Genomic DNA, 25,587 nt, shown 5'->3' with positions numbered 1-25,587 from the left:
ATGTTACCCTCGTGGATTAAATAAAAGGTTCCGTTCGAAATTCCATACAGATTCCCGAGTTCGACAGAAAGATTCCAGGGTTCGACAGAAAGATTCCAGGGTTCGACAGAAAGATTCCAGAGTTCGACAGAAAGATTCCAGAGTTCAACAGAAAGATTCCAGAGTTCGACAAAAAGATTCTACAGTTCGACAAAAAGATTCTACAGTTCGATAAGATATACCTGAAGAAGGTCAGAGCTGGCATGGCCTGAATAATCCAAATAACACAAACCAATGATAGGACTTAGTCTGATGCCATCCCGGAAATGGTGCCATTCTAAGATGAAATAAACATGTTTTCTGAGAGGGAGGAGGTTTTTACACTTTGATCGGTACGATACGTTCCAAGTTGCTAACCTGCACATCATTCGAGAATGAAGAATGGTTTTCAATACACTTACCTTCGCATGGATCTCTTGCACACTTTTGCGACGAGATAGGCATCTCGTCTTTACACTTGAAATCGTTTGATGATCCCGGTGGTCTAACGCAGGTGACTTTCCGGGCTTGTAAACCCACTCCACAGGATACTGAACACTGAACAGAAGCCAACAAAAAATATTAATAAACGACATATTTGAAAATAAAAATCGATATAACAATAATAAAAAGTTATTTTCGCAGGCGGAAGAATGTTTTTACTAGGCGACTTGGTTACACACTGACCAATCAGCTTGCAGGGCGCATTGATTTCATCTGTCAACGTAAGAACTACTTCAGTCTTTTTGGGAATCAGGGTCGATCAGCAGAGAGAATCATGAAAACGAGGAAAGACGCCCTTCCCGTACTCTTCTGTCCTTATCCACTGGGCGCTCAAGTATCGACTATCTTTGCCCGAAGATAACTGCTTACAGGCCTTCGACAGCCCCCCCCCATTTTTTAAAATATTTCTTTTGATCACTTGAAAACCGTCCCAAATTTTTTCCACCTACCCCAAACGGTGTACGTAATTGTATAAATCCTTTCGTTATTTTTATAAAAATGGTTTCGTTTTTTTTCCTTTCAAGAAACGTTTTTTCGTTACATATATGTTGTGGCCCTTTTGGCTAGGATTACAGTGTAGTATCTGTGGTATGTTGTGGCGGGCACTGCAAAGGATGATAACGATTATGATGAATTGTTAAATTATTTATGTTAAGATATTCAGAAACATGTTTTAAAAGGAAAAGAATGTTAAAATATTTATCATTCAAACACAGTAATGTTCGAATGATACGGTTAAGTGGCAGTTTTAATCATTTAGAACTGCTTTAAAGCTTCATTTTTCGACCAAATTTCAAACAATTATTACAGTTCACAGATCACCTGCTCAGCTATATTGTGAAGAAAACCTTTTCAATTTTTTCTTCAGTAAAACAAAAGTTGTGATGAATTTTCTGGTGTTCAAAATCGTAAAAGAAATGTAAGGAGGTAAGCGACGTTATTTATGACTGGTTTCCATAGAAACCGCGTTGCTTTAGCGACTACTGTTGCTACCAATTCATCGCTTTCACGAAAAGAGAAGTAACAAGTGAAGCAGAGAGAGAGAGAGAGAGAGAGAGAGTGAGAGAGAGTGAGAGAGAGAGAGAGTGAGAGAGAGAGAGAGAGACAGACTAGTACCATACATTGTTATTACATATGTATATGTTATGTTTAGGGGGGCAAAAAAAATAAAACTGAAATTAAACAAAGAACAAGTGAATTTACTGGAAGCTCGGAAAAATCATGGATTACAATAGAAAAATGTGAATATGAAAAGTTATATGGTTAAGCTTAAACATGGAAAAGTAAAGGACTAGTTGTTCAAACCGAGAAAGAAAAGGACAAGACATTCTAGTAAAAAATATAATAAATTTATTAAGAATCAAGAGTTTAAAACAAATTCAATTTAACATTATATAATCAATTCTTAATGCTGCAATATTTTAAGTTATAAATTTATTATATTTTTACTAGAATATATTGTCCTTTTCTTTTCCAGTTTTAACAACTAATCGTTTAATTTTCCATGTTTAAGCTTAACCATATTACTTTTCATGCTCGCATTTTTCTATTGTAATGTTAGATATTCAACTGGGAAATGTTATGAATAGAGGAAAAACATAAAAAGCTAGTTTGGAATTTTGTTTAGTAAACAACGATCAGGCTTATGTTACAAACAAGATTGTACACTTTGGCGGATGCAAGAGACACGTAAGCCAAGAAGTTGGCCACAAAGTTTAATGTGGTTTAGAAAAGCCTGCGCACTAGGATTAGCACATTCAGACCTACAATGATACTTGATCAGCCTTGACAAATTTCCCCGGAGGGGACGCATCAGACAATTAGCAATAAATCCTTTCATAGAGAGAAGATAACGCTTGGGAGAGTGGACTTCCTGGAATTAAACATAATTTTATAATCATGACATCCACGCGCGCGCACACGCTAATTAAACACTTCATCAAATCTCCACACTAACGTAATGTACTTGCAATAACCCTTATCCCTGAGTGGCTTCCGGGCCTTGATAAGTGGTGATCACTGTAAAAAACAAAAACAAAAACACACACACACACACACTGTTTTGTTCTTTCATCATTTGCCCGTTACTTTTACTTTTTTAATTACCACAATACCACATTTACTCGAATTAGTTTTTTTTACATGGATGTCACTACATTATCAAGACCCAAAGGTTAATGAATATTAGTTGGTAGCGGATAGAATACGGATTATTTAAGGGGACAGCCCAAGAAGAACTTGTTTACATTAAACTTGAAGGCTGTCATATTTTAATTGACCGGGATGCAAATCAGTGGAACAGTGGCCCACAGGCGAGCATTTAAAAAATTTTTTTTTACAAAGGAGTCACCACTCATCAAGGCCCAGAGGCAACTCGAGGATAAAGGTTAGTGAGTATTCAATAGTCAATGGGACAATATTGTAGTAATCGTTAGCAGTGGAAATTTGTTAAATTGGATTACTTAAGGGGACGGCTCATCAACAACTTGTTCATGTTGGACTGGAACGACCATGTTGTAGTCAGTTGGAAAGCAGGAAAATGGAACAGAGTTCCACGGGCGTGCAGTTCTAAGAAAGAAACTTTGTTCATGGAATCTACGTTTAGTTTCAGGCACAGATAAAGAGTGGGGGAAATTATTGATAGTAGTTTTAAGTAGACGAGTGTTTTTTGTGAAAGTCAGGCCAGGGGAGCATAGATTGGAGCTCAGACGAGCAATTGGCATGAAAATAATGATAAATGGAATCTTTTAGATTTAGGCACAGATAGGGTGTGGGAAACCGTTAGTAGTGGTTATAGCTAGTCGAGTGCTTTTGTGAAAGTTTGGAAAGATGGACCATAGAATATAGCTCAGACGAGCACTTACCGCGAAACTAGCAGGATTACCCAGGGTAAAAGTGTAATATATTTCAATTAAAACTTATTTTTATCTCCCCCGGTTTCCTCTCCACTCTTCTCACCTTTCTTCTCCACCTATTCCTCACTCTGGAAATACATTCGCACATGCGTACACTTCTCCAAATTACTCGAGGTGTGAATTGGCATAAAGGGAAATAACTCCATGAAAAAAAATCAATATTACTTCTCTTGAGTTAGACATTAAATAGCTGGAAAACAGATGCCTCCCACCTTTTACGAAATATGCGCTGTTTTGGATCAAAGAATGAGTATTATTTTTCTGAATATTAGATATTATTCATCTGGGCCAACGCTGATCAAGAAAATACCAACTTTGTGCGTGCTTGTTTGTAGTTTCAGTTTTATCTGAACATATGCATAAACAACTGAAAGGTGAGTTCATTTCTCACACTAATGGTTATTCAACTATAACATGATACATTTACACACGTAGACCCAAGAAGATGTAGCAGAGTACGTCGCAATGAACATAGGACAATAATAACTTATTTTGTAATAACGACATTTATTTCCTCATTCTCCCGTCACACGTGACTTCTTGTTACGGCCGCGACGTCATCCACGTCTCTAACATGATCTATTTTCTTTTTATAGCTTTTCTTTTTCTTTACCGTGACGTCCTTACGCACACGGATCCGTATTTGCATACGCGGGTCTGTGCTACGTTATACAACTATACGCAATCAACTTAGAATCAGTTTCATATCCTGCTTATGTATATGTGATGTCAGTTGCATGCTGAACTAATTTACATATTAGTTTTGAAATAAATTAATTGTTATTTTCTAAATTCAACAATTGCTTTCATTTTACGATGATTCATTTTGTCTTAAAAAAAAGACATCGCAAGACATTAAAAAAAGACATCGCAAGACATTTAAAAAAAAGACATCGCAAGACATTTAAAAAAAAGACATCGCAAGACATTTAAAAAAAAGACATCGCAAGACATTTAAAAAAAAAGACATCGCAAGACATTTAAAAAAAAAGACATCGCAAGACATTTAAAAAAAAAAGACATCGCAAGACATTTAAAAAAAAGACGACATCGCAAGACATTTAAAAAAAAGACGACATCGCAAGACATTAAAAAAAAAAGACATCGCAAGACATTTAAAAAAAAAAGACATCGCAAGACATTTAAAAAAAAAAGACATCGCAAGACATTTAAAAAAAAAGACATCGCAAGACATTTAAAAAAAAAGACGACATCGCAAGACATTTAAAAAAAAAGACGACATCGCAAGACATTAAAAAAAAAAGACATCGCAAGGCATTTAAAAAAAAAGACATCGCAAGACATTTAAAAAAAAAGACATCGCAAGACATTTAAAAAAAAAGACATCGCAAGACATTAAAAAAAAAGACGACATCGCAAGACATTAAAAAAAAAAGACATCGCAAGACATTTAAAAAAAAAAGACATCGCAAGACATTTAAAAAAAAGAAAAAAAGGCCTTTTATTTTTAACTCAAAAACTAAAATGTTGAAGAGCTTTACAAAACGCTAGCGAAACAGCAAAACCATTTTTTTTTTTTGCAGGGTGATATCTCCATCATCCCATATACATCACCTGGTATTCACAAACAATCACTTATCTGATACTGACCAACATCACTTAGGTTCGGCAATCTAACGAGACCAGATATTGTGATTTCTATTGTATTAATCTTCCTTTTGATTCTAATTTCTCCTATTTCCCTCTCCTGTGCTTTTCAGAATTATTTCTAGCGATTTCTACAATTTCTTTTTTTAATTACAGTGATTTTCTTAATGGTCTATTTGGTTGTTTAGTTTTATGGCAGGTTATTTAATGGCGAACGCAGTATTAATGTTGCATCCAATTATTTTGTAGAAAGTTTTTATTCTTCAAGTTCTTTGTATCTTCAATCACTACTTTGTAGTGTTTGGTTTGTTTGTTTTATAGTGGATTTTATTGGCGTTTTTTTTCCTACCTTGCAGAATATGAGTTTTGCAATGGGAGAGGGAAAAGGGTTACAGTATCAATGTTTGGTGCATTTTAAATTAAAAACCAGTCAAGAAGTGAGAGGGGGTAGAAAGAGAAAGGGGAAATAGATTGTTTTTGGTTTTGCAGAACATAATTAAGTTTCGCAAAAGGAAGTAGAAAAGCAAAAAGCAGCAATATTTGGTGCATTTTGTCTCAGGAAGCCGAAGCCAATATTTTCGGACAGCCTGATCTGGTAGCACCAGGCTTAATAGCCCATATTTCTTTCAACTTATTTGCATACTTTTTCTTTTACATTAATATTCACTCTGTGTGATATGCTAGGATGACAAAATCTGCGATTTGACAGCTTGTCCCCCCGTTTGTGGATTATCGTCGTAGCCGGTTTCCTTGCCTGGATGAGTTTAGCCGTTTTTACTTCCATGTTTCAGAGGAGTGTGTGATTTTTTTTATTTAGCAATATTGTCTCCGGTTTGTGTTAAGGTATGTGGGTTGAATCTAATTTTTAAGAACATTTCAGTTTTTTGTAAAAGATAAGAACTGTAAAAATTGGAAAATAATTTTATGATAATAACTTGTAATGGCGAAAAGTACAAATTATTTACGGTTTTCTTTTGTGTTTATCTAATATAAAAATCTCACTTGTCTGTTAGTGTGTGTGTGTGTATGCATGTATGTATGCTTGTATGTTTGCCTAAAACTTTCGACAGAAGTGACAGTTTTTTTATGAGATTGGTGTCATTTTGAAGCCAGATCCTTCGGACGACAAATATCGAAAAATTGGCCCAAAATATTTAATTCCTTGGCCTTCAACTGGGCACTTTTCTACAGTGAGGGGTAGCCAAAAAATCGTCCCTTCATGACAATTTAGCCAAACACGCATGCACAAAAAAGCGTTCTTTATTAGTTTACATATAAAAAACCGACCTAACTTCGCTCATGCGATCATAGACCAGTCGTTATAGTGGCAGCGTCGTTATCTAAAGATTGCACGTTTGAGCCGTGATATCAGATTTTTTTTATTTTTAAAGATTTAATATTGAAACAGGTTATTTATGCCATTTTTTCGTTCGTTTTTTTTTTCAATCACGTTCGCTGTTTTTTTTTTGTTGTTTTTCCGATGTTTTAAAGTTTTAACATTTAAACAGGATTTTTATGTCATTTTTTTTGTTCGCTTATTTTTTATTTTGAATCACGTTTGCTGTTTTTTTTTGTTTTTGTTTTTCCGATTTAAAAAAAAAATTATATTTAAACAAGGTTATTACGCTCACTTATTTTTTATTTTGAATCACGTTTGCTGTTTTTTTTTGTTTTTGTTTTTCCGATTTAAACAAAAAAATTATATTTAAACAAGGTTATTACGCTCACTTATTTTTTATTTTGAATCACGTTTGCTGTTTTTTTTTGTTTTTGTTTTTCCGATTTAAAAAAAAAATTATATTTAAACAAGGTTATTACGCTCACTTATTTTTTATTTTCCATTTTGTTTTGATTTACCCCACCCTACACATCTTACCACACCCGGGAAACGCCGGGTACCCCCGCTAGTGTTTCGTAAATATAGATGGGTATAGCATCTATCTCTAATAATACAGGATGCAACGATAAATGTGTCGCTCTAAAGAAAACAACACTTCAGCTTTATTTTTAAACTTTTATAGAAAATATCAATTCAGGTAACTTGATTATGTAGTAGAGCTAATATTTATTCAATGTAACCACCTTCAGCCTCAATCACTGCCTCGATACAGGCCCGGAATCAGGAGCATGCCTTTTACACAAGTGCTTTGGTGTTGTGGAATGTTTGTGATGTCTTCGACGTATGATCAAACGAAATAATCCAGCGGGTTCAGGTCGGGGGGAGAATAAAGGGTCAGTGCTAAAAAGTTGTAGCACTTTTTCTGAAGTCAAGCCTGGGTCTCTTCCGACTTGTGAGCCGGCACCGAGTCCCGCTGCCATATCCAGGGTCTGCTAGCGGCCACCTGTTTGCACTAGGGGATCACCACACTCTTCAACACATCTAGGTACACTTTGGTATTGACTTTCGAGACGACTTCGAAGATGTGAGGTGGCACAATGTGGCCTCACATGAAACCACACCAAAGACCACAACCGGAAACTTTATTGAGCTGTGCCTTCAATCTCTAAACCGTCCGGATTTGCAATGATTTGATGATTATGTCAATGGTTCTGTTTTCATAACTTGGATCGGTAGAGAGCATGAGTTGTACAGCGGCGCATCTCCGATCTCTTGAACAGTGTGTCACTTTCAGACATGATGGAAGGCTCCTATCGCTCTTGCTAACTAGTAGATAGTCTGCAACAAATGAACACCGTTTTTTTATCAAACGGAAATGGAATCATGTTGTCTTAGAAAAGACAACAACATGATTCCATTTATCATTCAACCATGTATATAAAAGCCACTTTGTGTATGTGTGGGAGAGTTCCTTCCTCATAGGTTCCAAAACAGCTGAGCTTATCTTTTGCAAGTTTTACACAAAGGCAATTTATATGTCTGGCAGTGTTCTTAGATAGGTTTTGTAGAGAAATTCATCTAATAAGTATCGAAAATCGAAAAAATCTGATCTTAAAAAATAATCCTTCTCTCTTATAGATAAAATAATAATTTTTATATGGGAATATTTTACATTACACGGGCCTGGAAAATAATAAAATTACAGCAAATCATTTCTTCTTAAAAAAAAAAAAAAAAAGAAAGATTTATTGTCATCTGGAGATATAGCTCAATGGTAAAGCATCCGACTACTGATCGAATGCTTTCCTGTTCAAACTCTGATGTACCTCCTCATTTTAATTGTCCCTTATTAATCACTACGACTATGACAGCAGAATATTCTTTTCATTGTTTTGACTCTCGGGTATATATCCGACACAGACACACTTAATCAACCGAAAACCACATCCGTTTATATAAAAACATAGGATATAAACAGATATATACTCAAGAGCCAAAACAATCGAAAGAATATGCTGTTGTCACAGCAATATTAATCACTTCAATTTAAGAGGTACCATTTAAAATTGCCGTAAATCATTTCTTCTTTTGCCTATGTCAAAACTAAACATTAATCAGAAGTGACTAAACCCAAATATCAGCTGACGTGATATTGTAAACAAACACAGGCGAAATTTAATGAACGACATTATCATTATTATTTTTTTTTAATTTTGCAAATTAGTCCACCGGGCCTCATAATCATATTCCTCATAATATATAATATTCAATAGAGGATTTATTTGTAGATAAATGCATATGCACTCTGCATAAATTTAAATCTTATGTTTAAGCGCATTGTACGACCGGGCAATGCCGGGCATATAGCTAGTTAAAAATATTCGAAAAGATGGTCTCATTTTCGGACATGATCTCTTGCGAAAAATTTCTTTCATTTATCTGAAGAATAACGTAAGAACATTAGACCATAATCAACTTTGGATTTTGTTCGCATTCTTCACGACTACACATTTATATAAGCTCGTTGGCTGATGTGCTGTTAAAAACGAAAAGCCGAAGATTGTCAGAACACATTTTTAGTCGTGTGCAAGCGACTCTAAGTTACTCGGTCGATCTGTCCGTAACACTTTTGTACTTGGCCTTTTTGGTTAAGATCAAAGGTTTGTTGTTAATAGATGCTGTTCTTAGCTTTTTAAGCTTTTCTTAGCCTTTTGGCCAGTGCCTCGAGTGGCCTTTGACAAGAGGTGGGTGCATGACGCTAGCTTGTGCATCCGACGAGGCGCCAAGTTTGAATTCGTGTTAGGCATGGCACACGCGGTACTGGGTCCTACGGAGCCCATCCCACTAGGTTAGATAAATAAAAAGTAAAGAGACTCTTGACTGGTGGTACAAATGAGATCCTGTCCCCCGATTGTTTGTTTTTTGGCACTAGAGGACCTTCCGAGGCTACCCTACCACTACCCCCTCCCTATCTTTTTGCTTTTATCACCCCCTGGTCAACCCCTACTCGAAGGTCGCCACCTAATATATTCCCCCTTTTTTGTTTTTAACAATCTATTTATTTTACTCCCTACACCCGATATGAATTCTTCCCAATCCCCATTAGGGATCTCCCCGCTTGTTTTCGGTGACCCGGAAAACAGTAGGTGATCTAACTTTCTAGATTAGCTCAGGGAGGGACCTTACTAACAATGCACTAGGAAATTTTTATTTTTTGTATATTTTTTCTAGATTTCTCACTCCCCAACACGAACTGTTTTTCTTCCAAATTCAAAAAGTTTATTTTCTAATGAATCGAACTTTTTTCACACACACACACACACACACACACACACACACACACACACACACACACACACACACACACACACACACTTTATTTAAAAAAAGAAAAAAAAAATGCACACACACAGAAATTGTATATATATCCTTTTTGCAAAAACGCTGGGGTTTTCATTAGTTAGTTTAGAGTCCACAGAGTGAATGAGGTATTGTGGTAAATGTTGCCAGTCAAGAGTAAAGTCGGCAAAGACTCCAATTTTTACTTTAGTTACAAAGACCCTGCAACACTCCTCCTCCCAGATCTTATAGGCCTTGTGCCTAAATTTGTTTTGTCTTTTGGAGAGTTTACTTTTTTAAATTTTTAAATTTTATATTGGATTTTTTTTTATTGTAATTTTTTCTTTAAATGAAACAAATTAAATATAAAGAGCAAAGTGTAATATCTGCTCCGGCAGATACTGCAAGCAAAGACCATATGTGGGAGCGACCCCACATATAAGACCTTAGTCAATGTAGGGGCACCCCTTCATACCAACTGTCACTATCCAGCTCCTCTACTTCCCGGGGAGTTGGTCCCCATTTCCCTTCACTCCACACATTAAAAATCGGCTTTGTGCCTAATTTGCTTGGTAGGGGAGCAAATAAATACCCTTTTCTTGGCCTTTTGGCCAAGATCAAAGTGTAGTATCTGTTCTTACTACATGCTATACTTATTGTGATATAAAGTGGGGGATCACTTTTCTGTATTAATTTAATGTAAACTGATCAACGACTTTACAACCAGTCAGTCTCAAAGCCATTTAAGTCATTCTCCAGATCATTCAAGTTGTTTTTGAAGGATTCCAGTTATTTTTTAAGCATTCAAGCCATTCTTAAGGTCATTAAAGTCATTCACTTTTTATTTATTTAAGTCATTTCAGCCCATTTTTCGGTCATTTTAGTTTATCTTTAAGAATTTCATGTCAATCCTACATTCACACATTCATTCATTACATAAGAGCACGTGACTAATGGCTATCAGCCTTGTTTTGTTTTCAATGTCATTAAACATAACTGATATCTTTTGAAGAGACGATCTGGCGCCTCCGGGGTCAAATAAAGGTTGCTGTCTGAGCTGATATGATGCGAAACCCAAAACGCGGCAATGAGGAGAGTGCATCACTAGAGATCTCCATTGAGGCATCTAAAGATTGTATTTCACTGCATAACAGAAAAGTATACATTCAAGGAAAATCTTACAATATTCGTAAAGGATTTTTTTTTAAGTAGTTATTTTCTTTATACAGGTCATCAATAAACCATAAACACTCACTGAAACAGTTAAATAAAATAAAATAATTGAGAAAAACCCAACATTTTAAAAGAATAAACTGTGTCGCAAGTTGCTCACACACAAAATATAGAAATTTTATACAATTTTTTTTAGTAGTTTTGAAGCATATACATCTTTATTTTGTTATGGTATTAGCAACATCATACTCACTTTGACACATAGAAACCCGTTAGGTCACCAAAGTTAAGCAACGTTGAGCCAGGTCAGTACTAAAACGAGTGACCATTTGAGAAATCCAGGTGCTGTTTATACTACCTGCACATCTTGACATTGTTTCCAGTCGTCCTGGACTTTTCCTTGCCACTGGACTCAAGCAGTGCTGATTCAAGAAGTTGGAGATTGCACAATTTTTGCCTGATAATTACACACACAGCTACTCTTACAGGGTGTATCCATAGTCGTTTGAGACTGAACGAGGGCAATGATTAGCAACAGCAGTAGTAGTATTAGTACTAGTAGCAGTAATAGTAACAAGTTTGACGTTTGTCATCTAAAGGGTTCTTCATATCAAATTTAAGCACATTTCTGTTGTGTGGTTTTGTAGCCCATAGGTGACCAATGGATGGACAAAAAAAAAATGCTAAAATTTTAAAGTAGATAATTTACCTGTGACCATTCTCCCACATGCCACTGTCCGGCACAAGGACGTCTATTACAAGGTCGAGTCGAGTTTGGACGAAGCAGTACATCACAGTAGGCATCAGAGAGAACTTCGCCTTTCTTGCCCCGGGAGTCAGAGACGCAAAAAACTATGGGGGTCTCCGCACCTTCGTCACCGCATTCTGCAGAACAAGTTGTCCAACCTTCGACTTTCCACCTGAAAAACAAACAAACTTGTTCGTTTTTAAATGGGTAACATTCACTTCAATTGTAATGATAAAAAACTAAATCAATGTGTGAAATATCAACGTAATGGTAGTTGGAACCCGATACAGAAATGGTAAAAGTCTATTCTCACAAACCTAAGACGATAACTCTATTCAAAACCAAAGACGATAACTCTATTCAAAACCAAAGACGATAACTCTATTCAAAACCAAAGACGATAACTCTATTCAAAACCAAAGACGATAACTCTATTCAAAACCAAAGACGATAACTCTATTCAAAACCAAAGACGATAACTCTATTCAAAACCAAAGACGATAACTCTATTCAAAACCAAAGACGATAACTCTATTCAAAACCAAAGACGATAACTCTATTCAAAACCAAAGACGATAACTCTATTCAAAACCAAAGACGATAACTCTATTCAAAACCAAAGACGATAACTCTATTCAAAACCAAAGACGATAACTCTATTCAAAACCAAAGACGATAACTCTATTCAAAACCAAAGACGATAACTCTATTCAAAACCAAAGACGATAACTCTATTCAAAACCAAAGACGATAACTCTATTCAAAACCAAAGACGATAACTCTATTCCAAACCAAAGACGATAACTCTATTCCAAACCAAAGACGATAACTCTATTCCAAACCAAAGACGATAATTCTATTCAAAACCAAAGACGATAACTCTATTCAGAACCAAAGACGATAACTCTATTCAAAACCAAAGACGATAACTCTATTCAAAACCAAAGACGATAACTCTATTCAAAACCAAAGACGATAACTCTATTCAAAACCAAAGACGATAACTCTATTCAAAACCAAAGACGATAACTCTATTCAAAACCAAAGACGATAACTCTATTCAAAACCAAAGACGATAACTCTATTCAAAACCAAAGACGATAACTCTATTCAAAACCAAAGACGATAACTCTATTCAAAACCAAAGACGATAACTCTATTCAAAACCAAAGACGATAACTCTATTCAAAACCAAAGACGATAACTCTATTCAAAACCAAAGACGATAACTCTATTCCAAACCAAAGACGATAACTCTATTCCAAACCAAAGACGATAACTCTATTCCAAACCAAAGACGATAACTCTATTCAAAACCAAAGACGATAACTCTATTCAAAACCAAAGACGATAACTCTATTCAAAACCAAAGACGATAACTCTATTCAAAACCAAAGACGATAACTCTATTCAAAACCAAAGACGATAACTCTATTCAAAACCAAAGACGATAACTCTATTCAAAACCAAAGACGATAACTCTATTCAAAACCAAAGACGATAACTCTATTCAAAACCAAAGACGATAACTCTATTCAGAACCAAAGACGATAACTCTATTCAAAACCAAAGACGATAACTCTATTCAAAACCAAAGACGATAACTCTATTCAAAACCAAAAGCGGTAACTCTATTCAAAACCAAAGACGATAACTCTATTCAAAACCAAAGACGATAACTCTATTCAAAACCAAAGACGATAACTCTATTCAAAACCAAAGACGATAACTCTATTCAAAACCAAAGACGATAACTCTATTCAAAACCAAAGACGATAACTCTATTCAAAACCAAAGACGATAACTCTATTCAAAACCAAAGACGATAACTCTATTCAGAACCAAAGACGATAACTCTATTCAAAACCAAAGACGATAACTCTATTCAAAACCAAAGACGATAACTCTATTCAAAACCAAAGACGATAACTCTATTCAAAACCAAAGACGATAACTCTATTCAAAACCAAAGACGATAACTCTATTCAAAACCAAAGACGATAACTCTATTCAAAGCCAAAGACGATAACTCTATTCAAAGCCAAAGACGATAACTCTATTCAAAACCAAGGACGATAACTCTATTCAAAACCAAGGACGATAACTCTATTCAAAACCAAGGACGATAACTCTATTCAAGACCAAGGACGATAACTCTATTCACCGTTTTATTTCACTAATTATGATTCTAGTTGAATCGCAAAAACTTTCAATAATTATTTTGTACAATAAATATTAACGAATTAAAAGGAAAAATGTTATCTTGAACTTTTCGACTTTAAGATAGCTGCCATTGAAATAACATTATCTTAACTAAATTAGTTCTAGTTTTATGGCAGTTTAGTTCAATTAATACTGTAATGAACATTACTGTAATACTTTAATCACATCATTGCGGGATTGTTTAGCCATTAAGTTATTAATTGAACCGAATTGTTATAAAATTAGAACTGATTTGGTTAAAATATTCTTGGTTACAAGTCAGGTATTTTAAAGCTGAAAAATTCAAGATAGAAAATTTATATATTTATTCAAAACCTAGTATATGCAAACATTGATGTTTGTATGCGAAAGCTAAACTCAATCTTAGTGTTGAAGCTAATGCAGGTTTGTTTTTCCAAACAAATTAAGCACTAAAATGTATAAACTCAAATTTCCCGCTTTTCTAACAGACGTCACATTTATATTTTCTATAACTACGTCTTTTTTAAAAACGCCAGAGAGAATGAAGTAAATTTTAATTAAATCATAGTACCTTAGTCTATAGTGAATAACATTGTACAACAATAACAAATTAAAATTGGCTAGTCAGAATAAAAGTTTGATCTATTTAGTTGAATACTATTTTGCTCTAACTTTTGAAATACACCCAACTTTATTTTATCGAGTAGATGCATTAGATTAGTAATTATATTTAACTTTGAAATTCTTATTCAATAATATTTCCATCTATGAGGCTTTCAGTCGGTCTCGTGACAAAAAAAGCTGTGTCTATGAGATATTAAGCAAATGCGGAAAACTCTGCATAGGTGAGGTCAGTTGTCTCGTAAAGATACGACTAGAAGAACACAGTAATGTTGTGTCACGGAGGCGGGGATCGAAAAGTCGGGACTAGCTGATCACATAAGAAAAAGGGACACTTTGTGGAACAAGATCAAAATAATTGATAGGGATGCAAGATGGAGTGCGAGGCAACTCAAATAGGAAGCACATATGCTAAAAAATTACTAAGCAGACCAAGCTTAGACATAAATAGCATTCGGGAGCCTGTAATTGTAGGGAAAACAAAATTATAGAAGGGAGATAATCTATTTTTATTAGAGTTGCCTCCCCTTAGTCAACCAATTTTTTTTAAACATACAAAAACACGGCGATAAAACAGAGACTAACTCCAAGAATACGAAAATACCTACGGAGCCAGTAACTTTTCTCCTTACTTTTCCAAACAAAAACCAACACGCCTGAAGACGGTCGAAGGCCAAACCGATTGAAACGTTGCACAAATAACACTCAAGATGAGAACAATGGTCCGATAAATACAAGTAATATAAACAATAGTGACACCAGATTGATCAAATATTACTATTCAGAGAGCTCAATTTTCTTTAATACATGTGAAAGGTTATGAAGTACGGATGACCATAAAATGTCTTATATTATTATGTAGATGTTTACACATTGGGTTGCCAGACTGGAGGAAATATTTATTTTAAATAAATTATACCGGAGTACGACGAACTAACATATACACTGTACGCAAAATTAGGAGATAATATTTCAGAGGATGAGTTCCTCACAACAAAAGAGATATTAAATACCAGCCTCCAGAAACAAAGGACAATAGTTAGAGGGTTCTTAGTAAGATGGTATCATTATAACAGTTAATTTGCTTTAAATGATATTAAAGCCCATCTTTTAAAATCAGGCTATATATTAGATTGTATATCAGAACATATTTATTACGAATATTTACAACTTAGTTTAGACGCTTTTATGTAACGATTAAAAATGTTCGTTACGCAGACTCAATGCCAAAGAAGTGAAGTCAATCGATGTTCCACGGACCCGTTGTCGGGAAAAGAATGCTTTGTTTAGACATGGAGGCATGGAGTCTTATTGTTATCGATAATACTTTTCAACAAGTCTCCTCAGATTTCCAGTACTCTCCACCACTTTCGATAAGCTTTGCAGATGAATTTGCGTTATCGCAACAGCCTTTTACCATTCATTTCTTGCTGGCAGCAACCATTGGTCTTCAGTAGAATTTGGATGGCATTAAGCCTTCCCAAGGCCCCAGTCCTCTTTGCACTCATACAGCGGAGGTCTGGCTAGTGCTTCCTCTCCTTGGTCTTTCCATCCTCCTTGACCCTCATCACCTATTTGGTACGGTGCCAGTTTATGGTGACATGCACACAAAAAAGGAGACGGAAGGCAAGGGCGCAGGGGGTAACAATTATACCGTTTCAGTTTTCATGATTCCATGTGATGTTTATTTGTGTTTTACATCTATAGTAATTTCTGTATATCCAGTTTGTGTTTGTAGATCATGTATGTTAGTTTCCGCATTCAATGATTTTCTTTAAAATTTCTGTAGTTTTCACTATCGTTATCGATTGTATCTTCTCAGCCATCCTTCAGATGCCAATCTCTACCATTCTTTTTTCAATTATTATTATAAGCAAGCCGCCTGGCATTGCCCGGTCCTAAAATACAGTTAAAAATGATTCGTGCCACTACAGAGAATCGAAACCAAAACTTTTAGCTTACGATTTATTTTTTTCTTTAACGTTAATGACTGTACTATGAAGACGTCAGCTTTAAGGCTAAAAATTAAAACATGAACAAATAGCTATTACGTTACGTATGCATATTCGTAATGCCCTTGTTTGACCTTCACCTGGCAATTTTTTTTTTCAGTTTTGCATAGATTTTCTCCAGCTTAAACCCAAATATAAAGTTTCGCATGGGCTCAAATACCCTATATATGAAGTTTCAGGAGTTTGGTAAGCAAAATTTTTTAAGGAAATATACATACGTACACATAAATATATGGAAAAAGGTTTGTGTTGTTATAACGTTTTACGCAAAGATTATACAAGTATAAATCATATAGAATATCTGCAGGAATATTATTACACGTAATAGTTTACTAAAGATGATCATCCCATAAAAAAATCGAAAAAAAATAGGGAATTAATTAAAATGAATGTTTAACTAGGGAATATATATATAATAATATATATATATATATATATATATATATACATATTATATATATATTATATATATATTACATATATATTATATATATATTACATATATTATATATTACATATATTATATATTACATATATTATATATATTATATATATATAATATATATATTATATATATATTACATATATTATATATATTACATATATTATATATATTACATATATTATATATATTACATATATTATATATATTACATATTATATATATTACATATATTACATATATTATATATATAATATATAATATATATTACATATATTATATATACATATATATAATATATATTACATATATTATATATACATATATATAATATATATTACATATATTATATATACATATATATAATATATAATATATATTACATATATTATATATACATATATATAATATATATTACATATATTATATATACATATATATAATATATAATATATATTATATATATAATATATATTACATATATTATATATACATATATATAATATATAATATATATTATATATATAATATATATTATATATATTACATATATTATATATATATAATATATATTATATATATCACATATATTATATATATAATATATATTATATATATTACATATATTATATATATAATATATATTATATATATTACATATATTATATATATAATATATATTATATATATTACATATATTATATATATAATATATATTATATATATAATATATATTATATATATAATATATATTATATATATAATATATATTATATATATAATATATATTATATATATAATATATATTATATATAATATATATTATATATATAATATATATATATTATATATATATATTATATATATATTATATATATAATGTATATATATAATGTATATATATATTATATATATAATGTATATATATTATATATATATATTATATTTATAATGTATATATATATTATATATATAATGTATATATATATATTATATATATAATGTATATATATATTATATATATAATGTATATATAGTATATATATAATGTATATATATTATATATATATATTATATATAATGTATATATATTATATATATATATTATATATAATGTATATATATATATTATATATAATGTATATATATATATTATATATAATGTATATATATATTATATATAATATATATAATATATATATTATATATATATTATACATATATATATTATATATATTATATATATTATACATATATATATTATATATATTATATATATTATGCATATATATATTATATATATTATATATATTATACATATATATATTATACATATATATATTATATATATTATACATATATATATTATATATATTATACATATATATATTATATATATTATACATATATATATTATACATATATATATTATATATATTATACATATATATATTATATATATTATACATATTATACATATATATATTATACATATATATATTATACATATATATATTATACATATATATATTATACATATATATATTATACATATATATATTATACATATATATATTATACATATATATATATTTTACATATATATATATTTTACACATATATATTATACATATATATATTATACATATATATATTATACATATATATATATTTTACATATATATATATTTTACATATATATATATTTTACATATATATATATTTTACATATATATATATTTTACATATATATATATTTTACATATATATATTATACATATATATATTATACATATATATTATACATATATATATTATACATATATATATTATACATATATATATTATACATATATATATTATACATATATATATTATACATATATATATTATACATATATATATTATACATATATATATTATACATATATATATTATACATATATATATTATACATATATATATTATACATATATATATTATACATATACATATATATTATACATATATATTATACATATATATATTATACATATACATATATATTATACATATATATTATACATATATATATTATATATATATTATACATATATATATTATATATATATTATATATATATATTATACATATATATATATTATACATATATATATTATACATATATATTATACATATATATTATACATATATATTATACATATATATATTATACATATATATATTATACATATACATATATATTATACATATATATTATACATATATATTATACATATATATATTATACATATATATATTATACATATACATATATATTATACATATATATTATACATATATATATTATATATATATATTATACATATATATATTTTATATATATATATTATACATATATATATTATACATATATATATTATATATATATATTATACATATATATTATACATATATATTATACATATATATTATACATATATATTATACATATATATTATACATATATATTATACATATATATTATACATATATATTATACATATATATTATACATATATATTATACATATATATTACATATATATATATTATACATATATATTACATATATATATTATACATATATATTACATATATATATTATACATATATATTACATATATATATTATACATATATATTACATATATATATTATACATATATATTACATATATATATTATACATATATATTACATATATATATTATACATATATATTACATATATATATTATACATATATATTACATATATATATTATACATATATATTACATATATATTACATATATATATTATACACATATATTACATATATATATTATACATATATATTACATATATATATATTATACATATATATTACATATATATATATTATACATATATATTACATATATATATATTATACATATATATTACATATATATATATTATACATATATATTACATATATATATATTATACATATATATTACATATATATATTATGCATATATATTACATATATATATTATACATATATATTACATATATATTATACATATATATTACATATATATATATTATACATATATATTACATATATATTATACATATATATTACATATATATATATTATACATATATATTACATATATATATATTATACATATATATTACATATATATATTATACATATATATTACATATATATATTATACATATATATTACATATATATATTATACATATATATTACATATATATATATTATACATATATATTACATATATATATTATACATATATATTACATATATATTACATATAGTCAGTCATAGATATTACTTGGTAACAAGTAGTGAATCAGAGGGAATATGGTGACGCAAAACGTTATTTCACGTGAATGGATAGTTTTTATAGATTATATATATATATATATATATATATATTATATATTTATACACACACACACACACACACACACACGATAATCAATTCACCATACCTCTTTTATGTTTGTTGGTCTTCTCTGATCGATTCTTCCCGTCACTGGTCGATGCTGTTAAGGAACAAAATGCCGATTTTTTTGACATGGGTTCTTTATTTCGTCTACAAGTTAACCGTGGGAAGCCATCGCATTGTTGACTCAAACTTGTTTCGCGTTTCTTTGGACGCATTTTTGCGCCCAACTCAATACGTCTGTTTCGCACAAAATCGGAAGCCAGACTGCACTTGCATTCGAGGGAAAAAACATCGTTCTTTTTCTTTCATGCTCCCTTTCTTTTTCTTTCTTTCTACGATTTATTTCACACGAACCGAATTACATTTCAGGTGTTACCGTTGACCCTAGCTACAACGTTGGCATACGTCACAACTTAACCATTTGAACTCTTTTTGCACTAACCAACCCGCACAGCAAGCTCTCAATTTTGAACATGCCAGCGTTACCCGGGATAGATTATATATCATTAGTGGTATTTGTGTTAGAGCTGTCACTGTGTGTAATGAACGTGTGTTTATTTAACTTACGTTGCCACCAAGCACTGTTCCCGCTTGCAATCAACTGTATCAATACGGGGATCGTCAAGATGAAGGCAGGACGTTTTGTCGAGAACCTCGTTCGTTTTGATATCAACACAATCATACGTCGTGCTTTGTTTACCTGTAAAACAAAATATATATTGGATTAGAATACCTGTGCTAACCTTTAAATAAGAAAATATGTTTATGCTATTTTTAGACCTAAACAAAAGGCATACGAATTGTCTGAATAAGAAAAATAGTTAATTATTAACTCGTTTGTTGGTATAGTATTGGGAGCTACAGATGCGATGCTAACAAATGTAAAAGAATTTATTTGTTTGTATAAGTTACTCTCTTTCTTTCTCCGTTCGTTTAGCTTTACATTTCTTTCTTGTCACCGAAATTATGAAAAGCTTTGACAAATAAAAATGATTCTTGCTTGTTTGAAACGATGACCTCAGCGGACTAGTGTGAAATGTCGAATTCTACTAAAAACAACAAACTTGACGAACACAGAGCCAAAATCAGATAGATTCCAATAGTATCAGAAACAAGACGGTATAAAACATGCTCAGCCCCTACTCATCGAACGCAAATGGATACTCAACTATAGAAGGCAGAAGAAAACTATATATACACAAACATACGCTGAGAAACGTCAACATACGAAGGTCGTTTCAAAAAGAAGATATTCACACACTGACAAAGGGCGTTTTATCAAATGATCACTTCGATTCCACAAGTTTTTATTGTGACAGTGTCGTTGGATATGACGGTGATGAAGATGGTGTTGAAAATGTTGACCATGATGATGATGGTGGTGGTTATGATGATGGTGAAAAGAAAGAGCATTGTTAAGAAAGGTTGTTATGCCATTGATTTAACACACGCGCGCACACACACACACACACACTTATGATAAAGGGGAAGTCCGTCTTCTTTCATGGTAATTGCGGTTGACACAAACAAACATTAAAAACACACCAACTGAAAATGTTAACGTTTGGATTATAAAGACATCTCGAAAAAATGTCAGAGATGGCGCCTTTTAGTGATTTGAAAAGTTCCATCTAAATACCACCGTTGTTAAGAAAAACGTTTAACCTTATTTCTTGGATGATCAAGTTAGTTGTGGGTCACCCAAAATATAAGTCAAATATTATGCGTTTTTTTAATAAGAAAAAACAAGACAGTGGTTATTAATTCAAATGTGTATTAATTGTTGTTTGGAAATTCAGTTATCTCCAAAAGATAACCAATTTATTTAATTTTTTTTACTCCTACATAATGGCATTTGGGAAATACCCTTTGGTTATGCAAATGAAGCAAGAGGAGGAGGAGGGACTCATCCACGTGAGTAATGGGGAAAGGTAGATACCTAATGGAGAGTGAAAGCAATGGACTCTATTGCTGTGAGTGGCGATCAGAGATACAGATTTGAGGAAGAAGAAAGGATTTTTTTTAAAGAATTTCAAAAACTGCCGGAGAATGATTTACTGCAAATGGTGAAATGAAATTCTGTGGATGGGTAGGCGAGGTCAAGTCCACTTGATTCTCAATATAATGAAAGGCAAAAATAGATTCGAGGACACACTCTACTTGATCACCGGGGAACCAACAACATTCCGAGAAAACCCCTTAACTTAGATCTCACTCGGTTCTAAGCCACTAAATCCAAACTGAAGGAATAAGTCCCCAGATTTAAGGTTGCCCGCCCTAACTTTTAATAAGAGCCGTTAGTTGCCTAGCATCTGCATTTGAATCAGAAGCTTATGAATAATCAAAATTTCGTAACGTTCAACGAATAATTATCTTGTTATTTTTATACAATAAACCCAGTTATCGACTTGTTATTTTTTATTCTTTTGGTTTGAAATTGCCTCTACCTTCTAGTGACATCGACTTGACGTACCAGGGCTCAATAAATTGCACACTATAAAAAGCAACGTGGGGAGAGTGGCGGCTTGTCCGACTGTATCCTCATCAACCAGGACTCTCATTGAAGAAACAGCTCAGTCCCCGTGACAAATAGAGACCCAGAATGGACAAATTAGGTGACATCACTCGCTGGACGTCGTTCGGAGAGAATGGGGTACATTACATACACTGACTAAGACTACAGAGGTAAACGAATACTCAACTCACATAAAAGGAGGCGGGTATATTGACGAACTAACGTATACTACATTGTCCCTAAAAGTAATGCTTAGGAGGATGGTTTTTTGACAATAAAATATATTATATAACTTCCAGAAAAAGACAAAAATGGGAAGGTGATCTCTGGTAAAACGGCATCATTATAACAGAGCAATTATTACATTATCCGTTGAATTAACCAGTGAACGATAGTGCATTAGTCCGAAATAGTAGATCTAACGGAATTGAGCATTGAATGACAGTAACAGCATAGTTTTGACTTAAAATAGACATCTATCGAATCCCCGTTAGTAGCTGAAGTAATTATTTCGATTTCAGACAGACGGATACGAAACACCCATTAGTAACAGCAGAAGTTACTAATTTTGGCTTGAAAAAGACAGATACCAAATCTCCATTTATAATAATAATAATAATAATAATAATTAATTATATATATAACAATAGAAAAATGCGATCATGAAAAGTAATATGGTTCAGCTTAAGCATGGAAAAGAAAAGGACAAGATAATTTTGTAAAAATATAAATTTATAACTTAAAATATTGCAGCATTAAAAATGTTTTAAAAAAATTCAATTTAACATTATATAATCAATTCTTAATACTGCAGTATTTTAAGCTATAAATTTATTATTTTTACTAGAATATATTGTCATTTGCTTTTCTATATTTAAACTTAACCATATTACTTTTTGATGGTCACGTTTTTCTATTGTAATCCATGATTTTTCCAGGCTTCCAGTAAATTCACTTGTTCTTTATTTAATTTCAGTCTTTTTTTTTGCCTCCATAACATACACATATGTAATGACAATGTACGGCACTCGTCTGCTTTCAATAAAATAACCCAATTATCTCCCTTTAATTCTCTCATTCTGTTTCACTTGTCAATTCTCTTTTCGCAAGAGAGGTGAATTGGTAGCAACAGTAGTCGCTGAAGCGACGTGGATGCTATAGAAACCAGCCATAAAAAACGTCGCTCACTTCTTTTTTTTCTTTTTTTTTTTTACAATATTGAACACCAGTAAATTCATTATAATTTGTTTTACTGAAGGGAAACTGAAAATTTTTTTCACAATATAGCTGAGAAGGTGATCTAGAAACTATAATAAATATTTGAAATTTAGCCGAAAAATGAGTGAGCGGTGAAGCTTTAAAGCAGTTCTAAATGACTCAAACTGCCACTTAACCATATATAAAAAGAAAAGAAAAAAAATTATATATATATATATATATATATATATATATATGAGAAATGCAAGAAGCTCGGGTTTCGAATCTTGAGTTCGGATGTGTCTAATTGATGAGCCCAAATGAGGGCGAAACTCGAGTCTTGGACTTCCAGTTCACTGACTGTTATGGCTCTTGCGGGCTGCGACGTTTATATATATATATATATATATATATATATATATATACAGACACCACATTTCGAAGTTACAGAAGTGTTCACTTAATTCACATTCACATTGTTTTATTATTGCGTCTTACACATGTTTCATTGGATGGTAACACCAAACAAGTCATAAAAGACATTAGTTCATCAGGAAAATGTGAAGTTTTTTCCTTGGATTAAAATGAATTGGACACTTTTAGAAATCATAAGAAAAAAAAATCACATAAAAAAGTTAATACAAATAAGAAGACTGGCTTATTATAGAAAAATATTTAAACCTACCGATATGAAAAAATATACATTAATTCAGGCATTAATTCAGGAAATTAAATCCGAGTTGGCGCCATATTTGAACCAGTCAATAGTATTTATTGAATATATGCATATGTATGTATGTATGTATGTATGTATGTATGTATGTATGTATGTATGTATGTGTGTCGATAATTGCATAGCGACATGAATTACTCATCCTGGATTTTTTTTTTTACGAAGTTTTTTCTTTATATTCTAGTCGCTCAATATTCTAGGGACGTGGACGAATATATGCATATTTAGAATGTTGTGCAACTAGAGTGTAAGGGAGACAACTTCCTAAAAAGCTACCTCGTGGAGTTAATCATACGGAAATGCATTTATCACCCCATAAAAACAACGACAAAAACTCGACATATTTAAGACTATAAAATAGCACACACACATTATATATATATATATATATATATATATATATATATATATATGTGTGTGTGTGTGTGTGTATATATATATATATGTATGTATGTATGTGTGTGTGTGTGTGTGTTTTATTTGTTTTACGATACTGTGAATGAATTCAGTTATTTGTACGAAAGTGCATTTTTACCTAAATGAGAGTTTGGAACAATTTTCCCATGGACTAATTTGGTACCCCCAAATGGAGAGTTTCTTATAGACTTGAAAACGGTTGGATCAATTTTCGGGGAATTTCACACGAAGGTACTTTATGTACCTGCCAGTGTTCTTAGAAAGATATTTTTGTTGGAATGTCTCCGAGAAGTATCAATAATTGATAATCGGAATAATCCAATAAAAAAAAAGGAAC

General features: G+C 30.9%; 1 protein-coding gene and 1 pseudogene across 1 annotated transcript in view; one reads left to right on the top strand and one right to left on the bottom strand.

Moving 5' to 3' along the window:
• LOC145280002 (A disintegrin and metalloproteinase with thrombospondin motifs 3-like) overlaps positions 1-25,587 on the bottom strand; it is a 307,054-nt gene that overhangs the window by 5,896 nt on the left and 275,571 nt on the right. Inside the window, exons 20-22 of the mRNA XM_080131625.1 lie at positions 20,956-21,088; positions 11,606-11,816; positions 441-576 (exon numbers count right to left, since the gene is read on the bottom strand). Coding sequence (XP_079987751.1) covers positions 441-576; positions 11,606-11,816; positions 20,956-21,088 — 480 coding nt within the window. The remainder of the gene's footprint in view (positions 1-440; positions 577-11,605; positions 11,817-20,955; positions 21,089-25,587) is intronic.
• LOC145280489 (U2 spliceosomal RNA) lies at positions 10,314-10,481 on the top strand (annotated as a pseudogene).

Source organism: Euprymna scolopes, chromosome 7 (genome assembly GCF_053919585.1).
Source record: "Euprymna scolopes isolate OS-2025 chromosome 7, ASM5391958v1, whole genome shotgun sequence".
Lineage (NCBI taxonomy): Eukaryota > Metazoa > Mollusca > Cephalopoda > Sepiida > Sepiolidae > Euprymna > Euprymna scolopes.
The sequence above is the reverse complement of the archived record's forward strand: the minus strand, read 5'-3'. Positions and strand labels throughout refer to the sequence as shown.